Genomic DNA, 20134 nt, shown 5'->3' with positions numbered 1-20134 from the left:
GAACGGCTTAGGGCTTCGATTAGAGGGTTCCCGGTGGATCAGGTGATACAGTGAAGGCTAGGGCCGAAAGGAGACTAGGGCCGGCCCACGGGGCTCCGCTGGGCGCTCTGTTAATGGTTGGTAAATGGTCAATGATGATTGCATTTTACATGATCTTCGTTTCCCCGCTGTTGACTTTCCGATCCTGCAATGACATCGCCTTCCGTTATCTCCCGATGCACCCATCCTTGCCCATTTTCGTCCCAGTCTGACGATTTTTCTTCCTTCTTCTTATTCACATCTACCTGGGTGGTTGCTACCTGACGTCGTATACCATTTATATTACTAAGAGAACCACTTGGACTCGCTGTTAAAAGTCATTTAACCTTTATTTCGTTTTCATTACCCCACCGGTACTCTCTAAACGGGCCGTTTCTTATACATCTTTAACGTTGGTTCCTCTCGATGTTGCACCACTGCACCTATCGGCTGGGAGGACTGTGAATTTCTTCTTCTTCTTCTTCTTCTTCTTCTTCTCCTCCTTAGTTTTTGACCTTTTGACATCGCCGATTAAGAGGACTTCGTGCTCTCTGTGAGGGCATGGCTCATACAGAGAGGAACAGTGCGTTGGCAGGGTTGAAGATCGACACATCCTTTCCTCTTACACATAGACCTAGATGGCGAATTGAGGCAGGAGGCAGGAGAGTGACGGATGATGGAACTGGTATCGAGGGCGACCGTACAAACATCTTTCACGAATCTGGCGCACGCCGTTACGGTACTGATGAAGACAACAGTGTTCTGAGTAGCCTGCATTCAGCGACTCCCCCAATCTCGGTACCCCGACATGATGATCATCCTAAGGAAGATGTTAGCTTCCCAGAAAGACCTGAGGATGTACAATCATCTCCGCTTGATAGCTTCCTTCATAGCCGCCGCCGTTCCGTCAGCTTCGACCCGAATATCACCCTCGACTCCGGACAGCCGCAGGCGCTGGGAGAGCCGTTGGCAAAGGGAGTGATAAGGACCCGACCCCAGAGGTTCCAGGCAAAAGGCTCGAGTCTGAAAAACACGCTACCCCAGGATGATGCTGACGATCACTACCCGAGACACGGATACAGGGCTCAAAGGGGCTTCGACTCTCATGAAGGTTTCCTGAGTAGTCCTGATGATGACATGCCCGTGACTTCCGCGATTGATCGTCCCACGTCGTTGACATCGATCTCCACGGCTTCCCCCATCACAGAAGAGCTGCGTACCCCTCCTGAAGGATCCAAAGGCGCCCTGCCATCACCTTTCTGTGTAGCATCTCCTGTGCAAGGATTTGCTTCTCTTGATGACCGCAGCTCCTGGTCTAATAGCGTCATAACCCCTTTTGGAAGCAAAACAAAAGGCTTTCGAGGCTCCACTCGCCAGAGCTCTCGCCGATCAACAGCTTCGAGCGGCAAGTCTCCCGCCAGCATGTTCCTTTCCATGTGGAGCAGTGGCGAAGAGCCTGCACCACAGCCTGATGACGAGGGCCAAATGGTTGGAACTGAGTATGTTCTGGGAAAGCAGATCGGCTTTGGGGGGTTCAGTACAGTAAAGGAGGCGTACAAAGCCGATGAAACTGGTGGAACCAAAAGGCTGGCTGTTAAGATTGTGCGGAAGCAAGTCTCAGGAAAGAATGAAAAGGAGAACGATGAGGTTCAAGCAGAATTTGATCATGAAGTTCGAGTCTGGCGATATCTCAACCATCCAAATGTTTTGACGCTTGACGCTGTCTACGAAACTGACTACGCGACATTTTGCTTTACTAAATTAGCCATCGGCGGTACCCTTTTCGATCTTATCCGGCAAAACCGGCGCGGACTTGACATAAAGCTTGCAAAGAAATATACTTATCAGTTAGCGTGCGCACTGCGATACCTGCATGAAGATGCCCGAGTGGTGCACCGAGATATTAAATTGGAAAACTGCCTTCTAGACCCGATTGAGCTTCCAGACGGAACGAAGGCATCGAACCTTGTCTTGTGTGACTTTGGAATGGCGGAATGGATGAACATCGATAACGGGGGTGTCTCTCCCGACCCATACGACGACGCTGCGGATCGGCCACCGCCTAAAACGATCGGCCCTGCTGGGTCAAGTACTAGCGTTGCAGGAAGCCTGGAATATGCATCTCCAGAGCTTCTTCTTTCTACCAGTGGTCTCATCGACGCGTCCGTTGATATATGGGCATTTGGCGTGATCGCTTATACTGTGCTCGTAGGATCTCGCCCCTTTCAAGATCCGTTCACGCCCCGCATTCAGTCGCAGATTCTTAGCGGGAACTGGGACAGGACGGCAGTCCTAGGTGATGAAACAGATCTGCCGGCCCGCAAGGACCGGGAGCACGCCCTTGAGTTGATCGAGGGTTGTTTAGATATGAGCGTTGAAAAGCGCTGGACCATCCGTGATGTACTCTCATCCCGTTGGCTCCGGGAACTCTCTGAAAAGGGTGAAGATGGTGAAGCCGACTCCATCTGGAAGCTGTGAAGCTTCTTCCTTTTCTCTTTTCTTCTCTTTTCTTCTCTTTTCTTCTCTTTTCTTCTCTTTTCTTCTCTTTTCTTCTCGTTTCTTCTTTTATTCTTTCCGCATTGCTTTCTTACCCGGCTTGGGTGGGGTGACTTGAAATATGGGATATGACGCATTGCATTTCGACTTACGATATACTGATGATCAAAACTGGCGCTATTATGATATGGACAAGCGCTGGTGCTCGGGATTAGTGATCATCTATGATACCCTCTCTTTCTGTGTTTTTGTTTCTTGCGATTTGATTATCTTTTCACATCTCGGTATACGGAGAAGGCTCCTTTCATACATCATCCTGTTCGCTCTTGGGGGCCTCATGACTTTGATTATTCTAGGCGGTTGCTACTTTTCATGCAATGGTTTTTCATGGTATCTTCGGAGGATAGGTTCTTCGGTATCACAAGCATGGCGTTTGGCTGGTCTCATTTACTGCACGTTATATTCTCCTTTCCTGTATCTATATAGCTGGTAGCTGTGCTGTACTGTGCAGCTAGTGGAATCCTAGTTATAATAGCATTCGCCTTCTAGAAGGAGGGTTGAAAAACCAAAAATTGATTTAAAAAAAGCTATTCCATCGTGCACACCGGTAAAGTTAGATAATTTAACTACTATCAATAATATCCCAACTTAGGCATATTCATTACCCACCCACATCACACAGAACCACACTCCTGTTCTCATAGATGATGCATTCATCTATCAAAACTTTTTTTCCAGCCAGAAAAATAAAATAAAATAAAATAAAAAAAGGAGAAAGAAAAGGGGCCCTACAAAAAACTGGCCAATACATATAATGAATGAACATACGCTAGCAGATTCAATGCAGTATAAACCTCACAGCCAGCCATCCATCATCGGCCACAAACGCCAATGTAGAGTAGAATAGACTTACAACTCCCAAAACAACACGAGACCCGCTGTCCGAAGGAGATACACATACCCTTACTAAAGGTGAGCGGGTGGAAAAGCAAGTAACATGACCAGGAGGGAGGAACGATGATTAATTATCAGAAGGGGTATGGAGGGGGTGAACATTGCTTAGGGGAAGGGATAGGCCATTCCAAGGGGATAATAACATTGTAGGCTGAGGTTGTCTGGTATATAAGGATCCTGGGTCTGTACTCGTTACTTTCATGTTACGTGTTCCTGTTTAAAGGGTCTCTCTTGAATAGTGTAGATAGTTTTAGATTGGGTTATCATGAACTTGTGCAATACTTGGCTCCTTATATTCGGCAAAGATCTTCACAATAGTCTAGAAGGAAGCATGACGGAGGGTTCCGACGCTTCAATCTCCGGGGGGTATTGCAGGTCATTCTGCTTGCGCACGAAGTCCATGATCTCCATGACGAGTAGGCTCTCCGCCCAAGGCATCTCAGGACTCTCCAGGAGACCTTCACGGATACATCGTGCGACCTCGTCCGCCTCTGGAACGAACAACGGCTCTTCCTCGTGGAATGTCACATCATAAGGCTTGGAAAGGCTATAGCTATTCTTGAAGAGATACAGCTCTGTCGGTAACGCTTCCCATCCACGGATCTCGATCTTGCCATTAGAGCCTTCGATGATCACATGTGCAAGCTGTCCGTCGGGCTTGGCTGGGGTAGATAAACTGGCGATTGCTTTAGTGCGTATTTCACGTCCACCTATTGAAAAACCCATATCAATAGTGGTGGTTTCGTCGACGCCTGATTCGGGACATTTTTTCATAGTAGACGTAACCTGGGTTGGGCGACAAGCTCCTCCTGGGAGAGCCCGAAGTATCCAGTGGAGGGCCAAACTACCAACTTATGCACTATTAGCCATACTTTGAGATCAGGTGGTTTATAATCAACGTACGTTCCAAGAGCGCCCCACCAGCCAGCTCTTTCGATGTTAGTCGATCACTCGCAGAGCCGAACATACAATAGTTGTTTCTGATGCCAAAGTTGGCAACTATGCGATTAACTTGTCCAATCTCTCCATCTCTGAGCAGCCGACATGTTTGTCTACTTGCTTGTGGCCACCACAGCCACCATCCCTCCATGAGGAATAGTTGCTCCCGCTTCGCAGTTTCGAACAGCTTCTTGGCTTGTGCAGCGTTCACTGTCAGGCTCTTCTGACAAACGACATGGTTTCCTGCTTCGAGTGCCAGCAGAGCATTTTGGAAATGATGGGAATGTGGTGTGGCAATGAACACTACGTCGATGAGATCACTGCGAACTAGCTCCGAATAGTCGTGAAATGTCAAGGTGCATTCGGGAACGTCAAATGACTCGAGGAATTCCTTAGCCACGTCTCTCGAACGAGAGGACGCTACGCCGACTAATGCGTGATGAGGGCCATTTGGATCTTCTCTGCCCACGTGATAATTGAGGTTCCCCGTAAAGCCTAAGTGTGTTAGTGAAAAAGGTGTGTCCGGGATAGGGAAATTGAAAAGCCCTACACTTGGCATAACATCCTGTGCCTGCGGATGAAGGGTCACTTTTCAGCTTATTTTATAACAGATTAGGGGACAGGTAAGTACACACCTAGTATGCCCCAGTGCAAGAGCTCTATTTCATCTCCCATTTTGATATGGATTTTGAAACGGTGACATTATCAGCGCCTAAGGCGTCAACAAAGGATTGTGGAGTTCGCTACTGCTCCAGTGCATAGGACACAGCAGTCTCATTCTTATTCTCTTTTCGAGTTGGTTATCCATCCTTTATATTCTCGAGTTGCCAGTGCTTACTCTTCTAGCCAAGTCTATGTTTGAATGAGATCTGGAGCCACGTCGTATGTGCACCATAACTCCTATTGGGTAACATTGATATCTTCCTCGGTACTTCCTACTTGTTGATTGAAGATGCGTATGGTGAACAACCCAGGGTTTTGGTTGCACAGTCCTGCTGTACCGCCGCAGTTCAGCATGGAATCCCGTAATCGCTAAGGTTTTCTCCTCATTCTTACCGGGGCACAAGCATGGATGTCTTCTTCGTCCCTCCGTGGTTTCTCCAGGTGAACCACTACGCAGAAACGTACAGTAAGACAACTCGTAGGACAGCACCAACTGAAATACTACAGTAGGATCATGCCCGAAGCAGCGACAGCCAGAGTATGCGCCAACAAGAAAGATAGCAGGAGGATGGAATCCAGGAAACTTTCCACAACAGCCAGAGACATCACGTTAGACTTGGTTGCTCCGCGAATGTTATACCAATGAGAAAGAGGGAAACAGAGAAATCAAAATAGATCCAACGTATTCACGTATCTAGAGTGCATATTTATACAAGTAGCTGTCAAATCAAAAAGAGAACATCAATGGGAAAAATACATAGTGCAGAGATAATGAATCACGCGGCCACCATTGATAGAGGGGCATGCAAATTTCTCTGCCGGACAACGCTTGCTGGCCATTCCCAAGCACATGGTTAGTGAAACGGTTCATAAGCACCAAATTACCAAAGTCTGTTCTCGGGCAAGACCTTCTCCTTCTTAACACCAGCAGCAGTCTTCCTCTCAACCGGCGAGCGGAAGAACAGACTGGGTCCCTCCATAGGCTTCAACAAATGGCTCAGATATCCTCTGTGAGCAGGATCACGGTAGTACTCGATATCTTTTCTCTTCGTCGGATCGGGCAGCCTATACTGGAAGCCCATCTCCTTCATGATGGCAGACTCGGTCAGGTTCTCCGCTCCCTCGGCGTTGTTCAATCCCTCGCTGCCACTCTCCTTTGTCCAAGCCGTAGACACGAATGGGTGCATCTCACGGCGCATGATGCGTGCGATTGCCGATTTCGTGTAGAATCTGGTAGTAACGGATCCACCCGCAGCCTCAACAGCAGCAATAGCGGTTGCCGAGGCGCGAGAAACGACGATGTGGATGGGTTGTTTGAGGGTAGATTCAGCACCTCGACCAAGAAGCTTTACGCCTTCTTTCGTTTGGTGGATGCAGCGCGATTGGGCCAGCTCGCGGATGGTGATGGGCCGAGCAGGGTCGATGCGGCCTTGGTCGATCCATTCTTGGATGCGGTCGAGGTTGACCGGCGCAAGGTCAAGAGAGAAGCTGTATTAACCAGAATCAGTAAGCTCCATGATGCCTCCCGCACCTGCAATTCCAGTCGTGGCGGCAGCGTGTTAAGCTGGGAGAGCCACAATACACAAAATAAGGAAACTTACACATTATTGAATCCCCTCTCGCCATGAACAATAATTTCCGGCGTCTGACCACCGTTGAACCTAGCCGGGACCTTTCCATGCTGCTTCTGACCCTTATGACCTCTGCCGGAGGTCTTACCCTTCCCTGACGCCGGACCGCGACCTCTCCTGATCCGTTTGTTATAGGCACCCGGGGTATCGGAAAGGGAAGCTAGAATGTGAGCATTGCGGCTTTGTTGCTGAATCTGAGGGAAAAGGAGGGAAAGGGATGAGATGGCGGAAAGGGGTCTTGAAAGTGGGCGCTGCCACTGGGTAGGCAGTATTTGAAGCCTGGGCGGCATGGTGATTTGCAATATTCAGTTGTCGTTGAAGGGGAATCAAACGGGTTTCGGCGTGAGATACAAGCCAAAGATCTTTCGGAGGCTTGCCTGAGGCCTGCTTCCGGAGATACGTCGGGCCGGTGAGCGCGAGCAGTGCGTTGTAGATCCAAAATTCCATTTGTTGTCCTAATTTTTAAAATATCATAACTTCTGTGCTTCAATGAAGACCTATTTCCCTCTGTGACTTTCCAGTGAATTTGTTTCAAGAATTCTTATTTCAGGGGACCTATGTCCATTCACAGCAGCTACAAGATCCTGTCTCCCATTGGCCAATTGCTCTATACTTACCGCACTCTTTAGAAGGCAGAATTATTTTATTAGAGAAGGCGGTGGATAAGCTGAACGAGGCTGTTACAATGCCAGGTTTATATGGATTGAAAAAGTTTTCATACATTTATATCCCTCCCAGATCAACCAGTCTGTTTAGGTACTTCTTTAATGGTGTCACTTGTGAACTCCTAAACATGCAAATGCAAGCAGATGTTCAACATGGGTGTATGAAATGAGACAGCAATCAACAACGCCATTGCCATGCTTCGTCCAAATAACAGAATAGAAGAAAATAAGGTTGCCCCTCCCTGATCGTTAGTGATCCCATTGGCTCTTCAATGCAGTAGCCGTCTATAATATTGAACGCCGTAATAATGCAAGGTCGTTAGAATAACAAGGAAAAGAGAAATGTAAACTGTACAAGATACAGGATAGAAGAAGATGGAAAAAAGGGAAAGGAAAAAGCAAAAGTAAAAAGGCTAAACACCTCTTTCGTACGGGGTCATGATTCAATCGTAACATGAGATGAAGATATCAATGAATTTTAATAGTGCGGGGTTGAATGGAAGGTGGGTTGAAGAAAAGGTGCCTGCGGCCAAGCCTCGTGGTGAAGATAGGGCAGCAGGCCAGTCTTGCGCTCTGCTGCGGTTTTACCGAGAGGCTGATAATGCATATGCTCGAAAGGAACTGCGCGTTGTTGTTGAAGTGAGGACGAGGGTGGAGGAATCAACAAGGTGTTGACATTGCGAACAGGTCGATAAGGTGAGTTGCGGTTCGCAAGGAAAAAGGAAGGCGACAAATTAGTCTGGGGTGTGTGGCTCGAGTATGCAGAGATGGCGGGCGAGATAGTGGCAGAAGTGATGCCAAACGGACTATTATGCTGCCTTGCAGGGTCTGGGAGTGACACCGAGGGGTTGTACAATCCATTCGTAATGGGAGGAACCTGGGTTGGTGGCAGTTGGGGGACCCAATTGGTGGAAGGATTGTAGACCGAATGCATTGCGCGATTAGCAACGGAGGGAAAGGGGAGCACAGATGTTGGAATTCCCGGAGCGATATTAGAAGATGGTGGGAAGTTCGGACGTGGCAATCGTGATATCGATCCAGATAGGCTATTCGCAGACGGTGCAGATGTTGCTGCCAAGACTGGGGGTAAAGTAGGGACACCGGCCAAAGCAGCCGATGGGAGCGTCGACATCGACGTAGGTAGAGTAGTTGGCATTGCCACTCGTTTTGATGGCTGGTCTTCGACGTAGTCATCTAGGGTCCGCTTCTTGGAAGGCATCGGCGGGAATTCCTTGCCCAAGTGGGCAGGTGGTGCGTATGCTGGCGCGTTTGACGGAAAGCTCCAGTTCTGAGCACGAAGAACATCCGAATTAGGAGGGGAGGGCAGTCTTTGCGAGGGCGACACTTGAGAAGCTCCTAGACTTGGCGAGGTACGAGGTGCCGAAGTTGTCGACTCTAGTTCCTTCGCTTCTGGCGCTAAAGAAGCCTTGTTGAAAAAGTCGGCAAAAAGACTAAGTTTCGAATGCCACTGCGTCCATCCTTCCTCCGAAACGAAGAGATTGTACCTCACATTGCTGAGAAACTCCACCTCCATAACATGTATTTCCTGCACAGAAATGCCAGAAACCTCAGCCCACGTTTTATTGGTGTAGGTGTTATCATCGAGAACTAGACGCTGGTTAGTTTACCCTTTGAATGCTAGCCTTCTAAAGATGTTCAAACCAACATTTATTTCCCAGCATAAGAGCAATTGTCATCAATCTATACTCGCTACCCTTCTTTCCTCGAACTCGGTGATTAAATTTCTTCAACCGGTATATGAAGAGAAGTGCTAATAGAATGACATTCTGGCTGACTTGCGTAGTCGAAAGGATGTTCGTTACCCATTTCTGGAAACCAGCGGACGGAATTGCTTCTGGAACGATGTACAGAAGAGGATTCTTTCTTTCTTCAATATCGTTCAACTTGGCCGTAGTTTCAAACCAGAACAAGCATGTCATCTGCCTGAGTTAGCATACACAGCGTACCACACAGCAAACAGTAATGGCCTCTTACCTGAGCAGCAAAGTCGGCCAGATTACCCTTGCTATTGTTGATAGATGACGGTATCTGCAAATAAGAAGCAACCGGCTTAGAACTTCCTTTCTTCTGGCTAGTTGGCTCAGAAGACGGGGCGTCTTGAAGCGAGGGTTGACTCGGCGGCTTCGACTGCGGTACAGAGGCGGTAGAGTGGTGGCCCGATGCCATGCGCGTATAGTTGGGTGCTTTGGCGTAGGGGGGAAGTGTAACTCCACCGAATTTAGCGCCATAGCCGGAGGGTGGAATGCTATTGTACGCAACGCCGGCCATATCGTTCGGGGGAGTAGGCAGACCGTCCCTGAACGGTGCAGTCCAGTGGTGATCAGGGTCCTCCAAAACTGTTTCGAGATGTCGTTTTTTCGCACAAGTCGAATCTTCCGTCCGGGAATAGAGAGGTAAAGTGGGGGTGAACGGATGTGGGACAGAGGAATACGACTGTGTTGAGAACACTGGAAGAGACATAAGGAGGTTTATAGGTTGAGGACAAAAGAGAGAGATTGTTGAGGTAATACTGCTGCACACAGCTTCTCATGGAACTCCCATTGGCATCAACCGCGAATCAATGAACCAATGTATTCAATGCGCTGACACTGATAGTCGTTCACTTCCAAATGGCTAGACCGTCTGGGGAGATATATGGTGTTGGTGGTTGGTAGATCAAAGGGAATTGCACGGAATGATTTGGAGGGAGTTGTTGAACACTAAAGTCGAGGATGGATCCAGCTTTTGTTCATATCAAAAAATGCCGTGAAGGTCTCGGAGGATAGCAACAGTAGCGGGACCAGTGAATGTTGATCGCCTTGGTCGGTGGAATGAAGGCACTGAAGGGGGTGGAGGAAGATTAATTAAAAGAAGGCCAGACCAAGAGTAAGCATATCTCAATATAGTATTTAATCACGGTGTTGTAAATTGGTAGATTGGAAGGTGAGAACGGAGATGTACTTGAATCTTTTAGAAGTCGCAAGTACATCCAGTTATAGAAAAGTCATATATCCAGTAACAAAATAAAAAAAACTAATATAAAAGGAAAGTCCAAAGAACCAAACAAAAAAAAAACTAAAAAAGCCCCAGACCCTCTATGGAATCAAACCATATAGAAAAAAGAAAAATAAAATAAAATAAAAAAAGGTGAATTTAAATTGAATTAAGGCGAAAAAGAAACACTAAATTAAAATAAATATGAAAAAGGAAGGGAAGGTGGAAAAAAAAAAAAAGAAAGGAAAAAAAAGGCAGTAATAATGAAGGATGAAGTCAAGACATCATCCTCATCCAGCAAATAATAACTAAACCTCATACATCTCCGCTAGATGAGCCAGGGTAGGTCTTTAGTCCATGTCCGGAGAAGTGCAATGACCATACCTAGACAAAGTTTGACCCGGACGCAGGTCCAGAGGGCTGATCCTCCTTTCTGGACTCGTTTGGGTCGGTTCCGGTTTGGTCATCCCAGGTTTGATTGTCTCTGCTTTGTCTTGAAGAGAATTGAAATACCGGTTGATGTCAGAGCCACGGGGAGGGGGTTAAAGCAAGTGGATGCATGCTACGGAATAGTGGAAGGCTCACTAAACTGAACAGGGTCAGTCAGCAGCCCCCCAGTTCGGGTTTAGTGGGAAAACCTTTCACTCACTAGTTAAGGTCAAGTCTACTGGTCACCGTCCTAACCGAAAAGGGAAAGGCAAATGGAGATGGATGGAAGGGAGAGAGAGGGGTGGAAATGCGGACATGACCTCGTAGTGATGAGCGAACATCATCATCTACTGACTTTCCACCGACCTGACTGTCTCCGTCCAAGAAAGGACCCATATCAAATCCAATAATAAGTCAGGCTTAGCGTCGCAATGCAACCGTCGCTGTAGTCGCCGCGTCGTGTGCCGCCTTCCTTCTAGGCTCTAGGCTCCTCTTTTTTTCCTTCTTTTTACACAACAACGGTAGGAAAAAATAAAAATAAAAATAATTGGAGCTGAGTAAAAAAAAAAAAAAAAACCCAAAAAAGAAAAACAAAAATTAGTTCGAAGGACAAAAGGGATCCATTGCTCAGCACCTCGGGAGGCACGGGAGAAGAGTGGACGAAGGGGGGTTTGTGCACTCACTCTATGTGTGGTTGATCGCCAATTCTAGTTCGACCAGGCGGAAGGCAAAGGAATGGGAAATTGAGTTAGGTACGGAAGAATATTGGCGAGTGGTGGTACTTTTCGGTGTAATAATCATATTACCGCGCTCTTACAAGTCAGTACTTGAGTTTGGAAAGAAAACTTACTAACCACCCACTGGAAATGGGGCAAAGTGAAGGCGGGGAAGAGACTACGCGGGAAATGTGTATGGTCATGGTAACTAGTCCAGAAGGTGGTGTGGCCAAACTGGAATGATTACGAGGTTTCCGTAATTAAATGATTTCTGGATAGATTACTGAACAGGGTTTAGCGTAAGGCGAAAAGGTCAAAAGAAAAATATAATCCAAGTCAGTCGGGACGCCAACAGGGTGGTACTTCCATCGACCTAATGAATGACAAGGATACTGGATCGGGTTGTCATGGCGAGGTAAGATATGTACAGAGTACGGGAAGGACGGGCTCCATGATTACTACTACTGTACTTGAGTCTGCGTCAGGTATGGACCACTTGGGATGGGAATTGGAACTTGGCCGAGAAAAGAGCCACTTAGCTGAAAGGGGTCTAGTTCCCCGGTGGATATGGGAGGGAGGTAATATGAGTGAGAATAAATAGGCAGTAATGTATGAAACTTTGGAAAAATTCCTAGCCAACGCCGACTTATCCACTGGTTGTGTAAGAATGAGAGGGGGACCACTGGGTCATAGGCAACATGTTGCGTCGAGAGTAATAAACTATGCGTTATGAGTGCGTCCGGAGGGATGGGATAAGTGCACAAGGACCCAGAAAGGAGGCGTAATGAAATTAAACCAACCAATCAATGGTCCCACATGGCGGTAGATGATTCCAACAGACAGCAGTCCAATCGCTGCATTCAGCTTGCTTGAACTAACCTTTCCCACATATTTTACTTTCTGAACTATTACATTTTTTTTTTTTACTCTTCCCACTCGTCTTGGAAAATAGGGCTCCTGCTGGGGACAGACAGGCGCAGGCCGCGGGACCACCACCGCCCGACTCACTCAGCGACCATAAGCCCCTCTCTCTCCCTTGTGACTCCTACTGGTAGTGGTGGCACATACCCTAATCAAGTCCACCGTCCGAATCAATGATGGTTAGGTGATTGATTACCTCAAACTCCGCTGCCGACGAATCCGCTTCCAACTCGTCATTTACCCAATCCAACATCTGCTGCTGCGCCTTTCCAGGTTTCTTCTGTTCCTCTGCTCCGTACCGTCCGACTCCGCCCAGTCGTAATGCCCGTGTATGGAGTATAATCCGAACCATGAATAGATGTTTACCCATTCTGTCTCCATCTACGCGCGCGAAGGCTGCAATTCAAACTAATCCGCCACTTGTTATGACACTACTACTCTAATGATGTTGATCCGGTTTCGAGATGATAGGGCACCAATAGTCGGCCGTAGTCAAAGAGAACGAAAACGAAAACAAAAAAAACAGACAACATAATATTGAAGGACCCATGACGGCGTAGATTATACAGTGTACACGGGGTTTCGTCCTGTCAGCTGCTCGTGTACGTCAAGAGATGGTATAACTATAGCCATTTTAGGGGCTTATCCCGAAAGAGAAGTTCCCAGTCCCATGGTTTCAATACTACCTTCATTATTGTCACATTGCGCAGCAACTCGGCAGCAGTAAATGGAGCTTTGAACTAAGACAACTTTCATCACCACCACCACCCAACGTCCCTCGCATGGATAAGGGCGCTAAACAAAATGTGATAACACAGTTTGGCCCCCCAAGAAAAAAGAAATAAATAAAAAAGGAAAAACACACACACAATGCGAGTTTCAACCCCCTGACTCGTGCTTTGAGACAGAGCAGAAAGTTAGAGTATGGCAGAAACAAAAGTGCTTTTATTAGTGGTACAATGTAGTGGCATTTTTCTGGTGTTCCAAATGATGGTCGGCATGCAATAGTTTCCCTGTGGCGCCTCTCTTGGGGGGGTTGTTTCTTTGCTTTTTCTTTTATTTGCTTTTTTTCCCTAGGTTACCTAAGCATATACACGAAGATTGTAGTTGTTATTGGCAATAATAGCAGGATCCCACTGAGTCTCCATAAAAAGGATATACTCCGGAGTCCATTTAGAACAATAGCTCTACTCGGCAGTTTTACTCGTCTTGATGTGGTAAATAACATGACCCAGAGACTAGAAGGAGTTATTTCCGGCCATCTTTTCATGCATTCGGTGAACTGGTCGTAGTCATGACGATCGTAGTACTCGGGACGCGACGCTGTACATGATGTCGATAGTCAATGAATGTACGGAATAGAGTATCTCAAATCCCGTCGATTTTCCTCTTTCCCTGTTGAACCCCGAAGTTCGGGTCCCTAGAGGGTGGGTAGCGTCAGGATCGTTTTTAACTTCGATGTGGTACCAAATTTTCTTAGGGGATGTGTACCGGTCGGACGACTTTCCTGTGTCCGGACGACGGAGTACCGTCAGATTCTGTACTTCGAACTGCTACCATTAACTTCAGGGGACAGGCAAACGCTGATAGTTCGGGTATGGCTCCTGACAGTTCAGTACCGACGGAGCAGATCGATGCATTGACGATATACATTGATTGATGCGACGTCTCATTCGCCCAAAGAGCGGCAGACCATGACCTACCTAAATCCCGCCCCCCTTCGAAATTTAGGAAAAGGACGCAACGATAAAAAAAACAAAGCAAAAAAAATATGTAATGATAGAGTAGGGGATTATCAAACGCCATGGTCCGAGGACTCAGACTTGTCCCTCTGTATCTTACTCAGTACAAGGTGACAAGTGACAAATGACCCGGCCCCGTTGCATGTCCACTGGAGTTACTGTGTAGTTCCTTCGTGTTGGAACCCTGTAAGAGACTGGAACCGGACGAGTTGGTCTTGGCCCCTTCGACTCCTCGATTATCATCGAATTATGCGTCCCAACTTATTTCTCTGAGTCTGAACCCTGCTTGCGGATTTCGCCTATGTGACTAGTAGCAGAAGCGCAAGATCCTCTCAACGACTTGGTCGGAAGATATCCGTTTTGATTAACCTTGGCTGACTTGCTACGAGCTTTCGTCCCCGAACAATACACTAGTGGAAGCATACAGTAACATCATTCGAGCATCATTTGTTCTTATATTTTATCCTAACGATGCTCCTCGTAATCGGGTGAAGAGTAAATCGTAACCCAATGATGGTCTGACCAACAACCCAAATTGGAAATAAGCAAAGAGAAACCCTAAGATACAGAGTCCTCCATGACTGATCACGTCGGTTTGGAACCACCCGTATGGAGTAGCACTAAGTAGAGGTATGGGGACGGTGTTATTATTCTTTTTCTTTATGCTTTTTGCGTTCTTTCTTCGAGATTCCTTCTCTAACTTTCTCTCTCTTCCTTTCGAATCGGTTAGTTTCTTAATTCCGTAACTAACAATCTGGACAGACGATCCGAAGTGCGTCAACGGATTCTTGGCTGTTCTGGCAATTAGTACCCACGATCGCAGCCGACTCTCTCGTCATGGTATAGTTGAGAGTGGTCGGGAACCATTGGCGTGCAACAAATCAGAAGGTCGAGCTCGCACTCCCCCAGTAATTCGGGGCTGGTTCTGGGCCACCACACGCGGTGTAAATTTAATACATTTACACCACCTGGCCAGTGTGGGCTCATTTGGTGTTCCAGAACTCCAGGACGAAGTGAGCATTAAAGTGGAGCGGCTGAGCAGATTGGCATTTTATTATCGTCATCGGCATCATATGCGATCCTCAAATTGTCCAGTGGTCCGCTGAGATCCATCGAGGAGGCTGGATGTGAAATTGTGAATCCTTGGGTCGTTTGTCATCCGAGCACTGCGACGGACATACGGCGATACGAGACGGACAATGGCTGTCGTTACGCGGCGATCAACGATGCGCTTAGGTCAAACTCCAGACTATGACTCTTGGTCTTGCATGGAAGAAAAGCCTAACGAAAGGGGCTGCAGTCGCTGAATGGAACTTTCTCATACTCCGTACATTGCGTCTGATGGAGCTTTCCCATTTCAACCGACTTATGAGATATTGAGCCTCTTTTTTCTTTTTTTTCTTTTTTTTTCCCGCCTCCTTTTACTCCCTTTCATATGCTTTGTTATCATCTTGTCTCGACTGTCTATTGCTTTGTAATATTGGGGTCGGTTGAGAGATCTGTCCGGTATGACCAATTAATTTGTTCCTAAACCGAACACCACGCGTAAACCAATCATGATCTATAGATCAATAGTTATACAGAGTTTCTCTCGCGAACATTTGGCTGCTTCTTTTTTTTTTTTTTTTTTTTTTTTTTTTTCTTTTCCAACCTTTCAAGCGAAGAACCAGTGAATGGGGAGATTTTCTGTGAATACCTGTTATGGTCAACTATAGATTTGTATGTCATGTATGGTTGCACTGGCAGTAAAGAGGCAGCAGCCCCTCCTAAAACGGTAATAATTGATGATATTTTAAAAAAAAATACTAAAATAAAAAAAATTATGAGAAGAAAGAAAACCAAAAGTTTTGGAAGGTCAAATCCTTGTCCAGCGGATCAATTTGCTTGCCACACACAGATTGACCGAGGCTTTGAATCCATTTCCTGTCACCGCCACTACTGAAGAACGTAACCTATACGACTATCATCTAAATTAACATGACGGATCAACCGGTTATGGAACCTCTATGCAAGTAGTACACCATTATCTCCAAGACTATCGTGCCACCACCAAAAGGGTCATCGCTTAGTTTGAAAACTGCGACTCGACCAAAAAGAATAAGTTTCGTCGCTACTAACGCTTTTACCCTGATCCCAAATCAATCCATGGTAATCCATCCTAATATTGCTGGTACCCTATTATCATGATTTGATCCGCACTATCCACCAAGAGGAAATGAAAATGAAATTCAATTATCGCTACGCAGGTCGATTTCTCACGAAAATGAACAAGGGGCCTTTTTTAGCATTCTTCACTTCGCGATGGAGTACTACACTACCCCTAGTATGCAGCAGCCTGGGCATTGAATCCCCAATGAGCTTGGAATCATAACCTCCATATGCTCACGATGGGAATTTCAACCCGGTGTCGTTTCGGGGCATGTCCGCCCGTACTAGTTCTCGACTACTCCTCTTCGGGGCGCAGAAATGGTCGATTATCCCCTGCTCGACCTTGCGGAAAGCGTGATCATATCTGACTTTCGAAGTTGATCGAGTGGCCTAGGCGCGAACTAACACCACTCCCAGAGCGTGTGAGAGAGGGAGGGAGAGAGAGAGTGTGTGTGTATGTGTCGGTCGGATCTTGGAAAGTGTCTTCTACTCCTTGATGCGAGTGAGCAGATCATGGACATCCAAGTACCGCAAGGCCTGTTCCAGATCTCGCACAATGCACTCCTTGACGATATGAAAACTTTCTGTTTTACGACACATGATTTTTTTTTTAATTTGTTTTAGTAGATTTTAATCTCTTCCATCCGTCACTGCATCATGGGCAGCTGTCTACTGCGAGATTGGAAATGATGCTCGCCGGAGAATTTCTTATCCTTTTTTACTTGCCCCATCACGACACCAATGTGAAGGTGGTACTTTAGTTGCGCGTGGGTTGTCATAGTTCTCAGCCTATGCATCTTGCAACACCTTCCCCTTCAACTGATCGTATCACCAGACTTTTTGATATGAATTGAAATAAGCCATACTACGCAAGGAAACCATAGATGTCCCTCGTTTCCTTTCTCCAAGGAGCACGATATCTGTGTAGGGATGGGTTGCCTCCTCTTCCAGCTTCGGGGCTCCTTGCATTCTTGCAATCCTTGCGCTCTGATACATACAAATAAGCAGCCATTACCACATTGTTCTGATGATGCTCGGATCAGTGTGTATTATTAGCCGGGGATCACCAACCAACAAGATCGTGGTGGAGGACGAGTTTCGATACATCACACCTGTTCCGTGCTAAGTCATGCAAGTCTATATTGCAGCGTTAGCATCATCTAGATCGGTTAAGACATGCCTGCGTTCAAGCCTGTGGCCAAGGTCTACGAGTACGGATAGCCTTGCGCTGCCGACCGGTTGCTACCACTCCTACGACAACCTCTGCATGTAGTATGTCTGCACCCTTTGCATGACCCCGGAAACCGTAGTGGAGAGTAGGTATTCCCTTGAGGCAGTCAGGAGGTAGTATTCGTCCTAGGGTTGATGTTGAACCAGGATGGCTGGCCAAATTAGTGTTTACCTTTGTGCTCGCTTTCGAGAGTAAGTTTGTCCCGGTTAATATCTGTTGTAGGCACGGACCGTATGGAAGACTATTTCAATTGCAACGGTGGGGGGGTAAAAGCAAGAGAGAGTCGATATTTCCGACACTCCGACCATCATGATCAAAACTATGTCCGAATTTCGTAATAGTGATGCGAAAAAGAAAAAAGAGGTCTCTTATTTCTTTTTCATTTAATTTTACATTCTGGAACCGAGGATAATCTGGATTCCGAGGCCGGAAAGAGAAAAAAAAAGGGCTTATCGCATTTATCGCGAAGGCGGGGGTGAGAATGAAGGTCCATATTATTCGATGGCTGACTTTTGGACAGTAACGAACATATCAGTGTTACGTCTTTGGACACGATAGACGGGATATTCTTTTTTTTTTTTTCTTCCAAAGGTCTTTTTGGCAGGTCACCAGTATTCGCAAGCCTACGATATCCACAGATGGTCATCGATGCATTCTGGCTAGGGCGTAAAGTCTCAGATCGGGCTCCACGAGTCCACGCTTTGTTACTTTTTTGTTCTTTTTTCTTACGCTTCTTTTTTTTTTATCATTCCTCGTTTTTTATTACGTTCCATCCTTGTCCCGCTTCTGAACGTTTTGAGGATATCATACTCTCTCTTCCTTGACGGAGGACAGAAGCGCCGAAAGTAAGAACTCCATATGGAGATAAGCGGAGCTTTTGGTCACGATACTCAATACCGCGTGAAACTCCTCCCTTGCCCGTCCCGACCAGTCAGATCGTAGGTTTTCACCACACCAATACCCGTTTGACAGCATCGTAACCGTACAGAACCACTGTGGTCTTCTCTACTTACAGGCTGGAGACTTTAACCTTGAACTCTAGGCATCCCCATCTCATTATGGGTGAAGATTGACTGTATCGAATTTTGGCCATTACGAATCCTGTCTCACCTCTCAAACCCCTACCGGGTTGAACTGACATTCAAGTATGAACCAAATATAGCAATCAACCGTTTTAACTTGTACACAAGTCGGTCTCCATAATAAAGTCTTCCAACTCACGCCACACCTCCAACCTAGGTAACCATGTTCGTAAACAAATCAAATCACAGGCCACCCCAAGAATCCCAACCGAAATCTTGTACGTGCTCAACGTCAATCGAAGCCGCTGTGATCGGGCGACAAACGTCGTCACATAGCACGGCGGCTGTGGAGTTGTTGGCCGTCCAGGTTTCGACTGGCCTTTTTAGTAATGAATGGTTTTAATTTCCATCGGTCATGAAAACCACGCATTGATGGTCTTAATTTGTAGGGACTTACCGCCCACTTGGAGGGGGTACAATCTAATACATCGAGACTTGAGATACCTTGGTGGATGACCGGTTTATTCGGACATAGAAGATAGGTTCGGTTCCACTGAGAAAAAAACAAAATACTGAGGGATTTTCTTTTTCTTCTTTCTTCTTCCAATTTCTCACTTTTTCTTAGGGTAGCTCTACATATTTCTTCTGTGCAATAGAGCAATGTGATAAGGATCGGAGCGCCGAGTTCCTGATCGTTGAGTGGCCTCCAATTGGCAGGCTACATAGTATTGTGTTCTCGTGCTTAATGGGACAGTTCTAATCTTGGTTGATCGGTTATCCAGGTTAATTAATTTATAATAAACAGCTAGGCATCTGTATTCGTTTGATAGTATTTGCCGTGGCTAGCGTATATTTTCTATCTTTGTACAGTACAAGCCACAGCCATGTACTAAATTAATCCTCTCCTAATCTCCTGAGTCCTGTTCTCCCTATTTTCCTTTTTGTCGCCTGAACTCCTAGATCAAAGCAAAAGCCACATCCTGCCCTGATCCTTTGTTTGGGCTTGGGGGAACCTGAGAGAGAGCAGTCTAAAGCTAACGAGCGATAATAATCCTGACTGTTATAACCCACTCTGGCAACAATAGATTCAATCAACTGAGCAAGACTAAGCTGTCCACTACCCTTCCAAGAAGTATCTCCGAGGTCATCTCCTCTGGTTCTTTCTATTATTTTATTGTTATTAATATTACTATTTCTTTTTCTATTATTTTGAACTCCCCTGTACGGAGTCAGCCATGATAGGATCACATTTTCCAGTCACACGCAGAAGTACTGGGGTTTGTATGAGCTGTCTCAAGACAGCGGATATCAAGCGGTAGCGCGTTGGACACTCATAAGCATACCCTCGAGCCCATAGGGGTCAGTAACGCGCAGCAGTCTATCACAGATCAACATAAGTCCGGAACCTTAGCTTGCAGGAAGCCTTTATTTGATTCATTTGGATTTAGTATTTCATCTCTTTCTAGGGTGAGATGGAGGTCATTCACCAGTGCGAATGACACTTTCCGATTCCCCGCGCTGGGAAGTCGCGGCTGGCCAAAATCCAATATTACCCGAATGGGGTT

At 46.5% G+C, this 20134-nt stretch overlaps 5 protein-coding genes across 5 annotated transcripts; 2 read left to right on the top strand and 3 right to left on the bottom strand.

The window, feature by feature from the left end:
• The first annotated feature begins 485 nt into the window (after window positions 1–485).
• F9C07_2168130 (kinase-like domain-containing protein) lies at window positions 486–2581 on the top strand. The gene has a single exon (XM_041286929.2). The coding sequence runs from the start codon at window positions 580–582 to the stop codon at window positions 2494–2496; it is 1917 nt and encodes a 638-aa protein (XP_041149471.1). The 5' UTR covers window positions 486–579; the 3' UTR covers window positions 2497–2581.
• On the top strand, window positions 2509–3155 carry F9C07_2168128 (uncharacterized protein). The gene has a single exon (XM_071509338.1). It carries the CDS (start codon window positions 2636–2638, stop codon window positions 3005–3007), a length of 372 nt encoding a protein of 123 aa, XP_071367706.1. The 5' UTR covers window positions 2509–2635; the 3' UTR covers window positions 3008–3155.
• A 622-nt stretch (window positions 3156–3777) lies between these two features.
• Window positions 3778–5082, bottom strand: F9C07_2235359 (dimeric dihydrodiol dehydrogenase; the record flags this gene model as incomplete). The annotated part of the gene is made up of 3 exons (XM_071509970.1): window positions 3778–4319; window positions 4372–4902; window positions 5043–5082. The coding sequence occupies 3 exons, from the start codon at window positions 5080–5082 to the stop codon at window positions 3778–3780; spliced, it is 1113 nt and encodes a 370-aa protein (XP_071367705.1).
• An 869-nt stretch (window positions 5083–5951) lies between these two features.
• F9C07_8193 (mitochondrial 54S ribosomal protein uL15m) lies at window positions 5952–6991 on the bottom strand (the record flags this gene model as incomplete). The annotated part of the gene is made up of 2 exons (XM_041294198.1): window positions 5952–6558; window positions 6672–6991. 2 exons carry the CDS (start codon window positions 6989–6991, stop codon window positions 5952–5954), a joined length of 927 nt encoding a protein of 308 aa, XP_041149473.1.
• Window positions 6992–7333: 342 nt separating this feature from the next.
• F9C07_2168121 (cyclin-domain-containing protein) lies at window positions 7334–10688 on the bottom strand. The gene is made up of 3 exons (XM_041294199.2): window positions 9362–10688; window positions 9033–9306; window positions 7334–8974 (listed from the first exon to the last, which is right to left on the bottom strand). The coding sequence occupies exons 1-3, from the start codon at window positions 9845–9847 to the stop codon at window positions 7845–7847; spliced, it is 1890 nt and encodes a 629-aa protein (XP_041149474.2). The 5' UTR covers window positions 9848–10688; the 3' UTR covers window positions 7334–7844.
• Window positions 10689–20134: the final 9446 nt, after the last annotated feature.

Source organism: Aspergillus flavus, chromosome 6 (genome assembly GCF_009017415.1).
Source record: "Aspergillus flavus chromosome 6, complete sequence".
In the NCBI taxonomy this organism is placed as follows: Eukaryota; Fungi; Ascomycota; class Eurotiomycetes; order Eurotiales; family Aspergillaceae; genus Aspergillus; species Aspergillus flavus.
The sequence above is the reverse complement of the archived record's forward strand: the minus strand, read 5'-3'. Positions and strand labels throughout refer to the sequence as shown.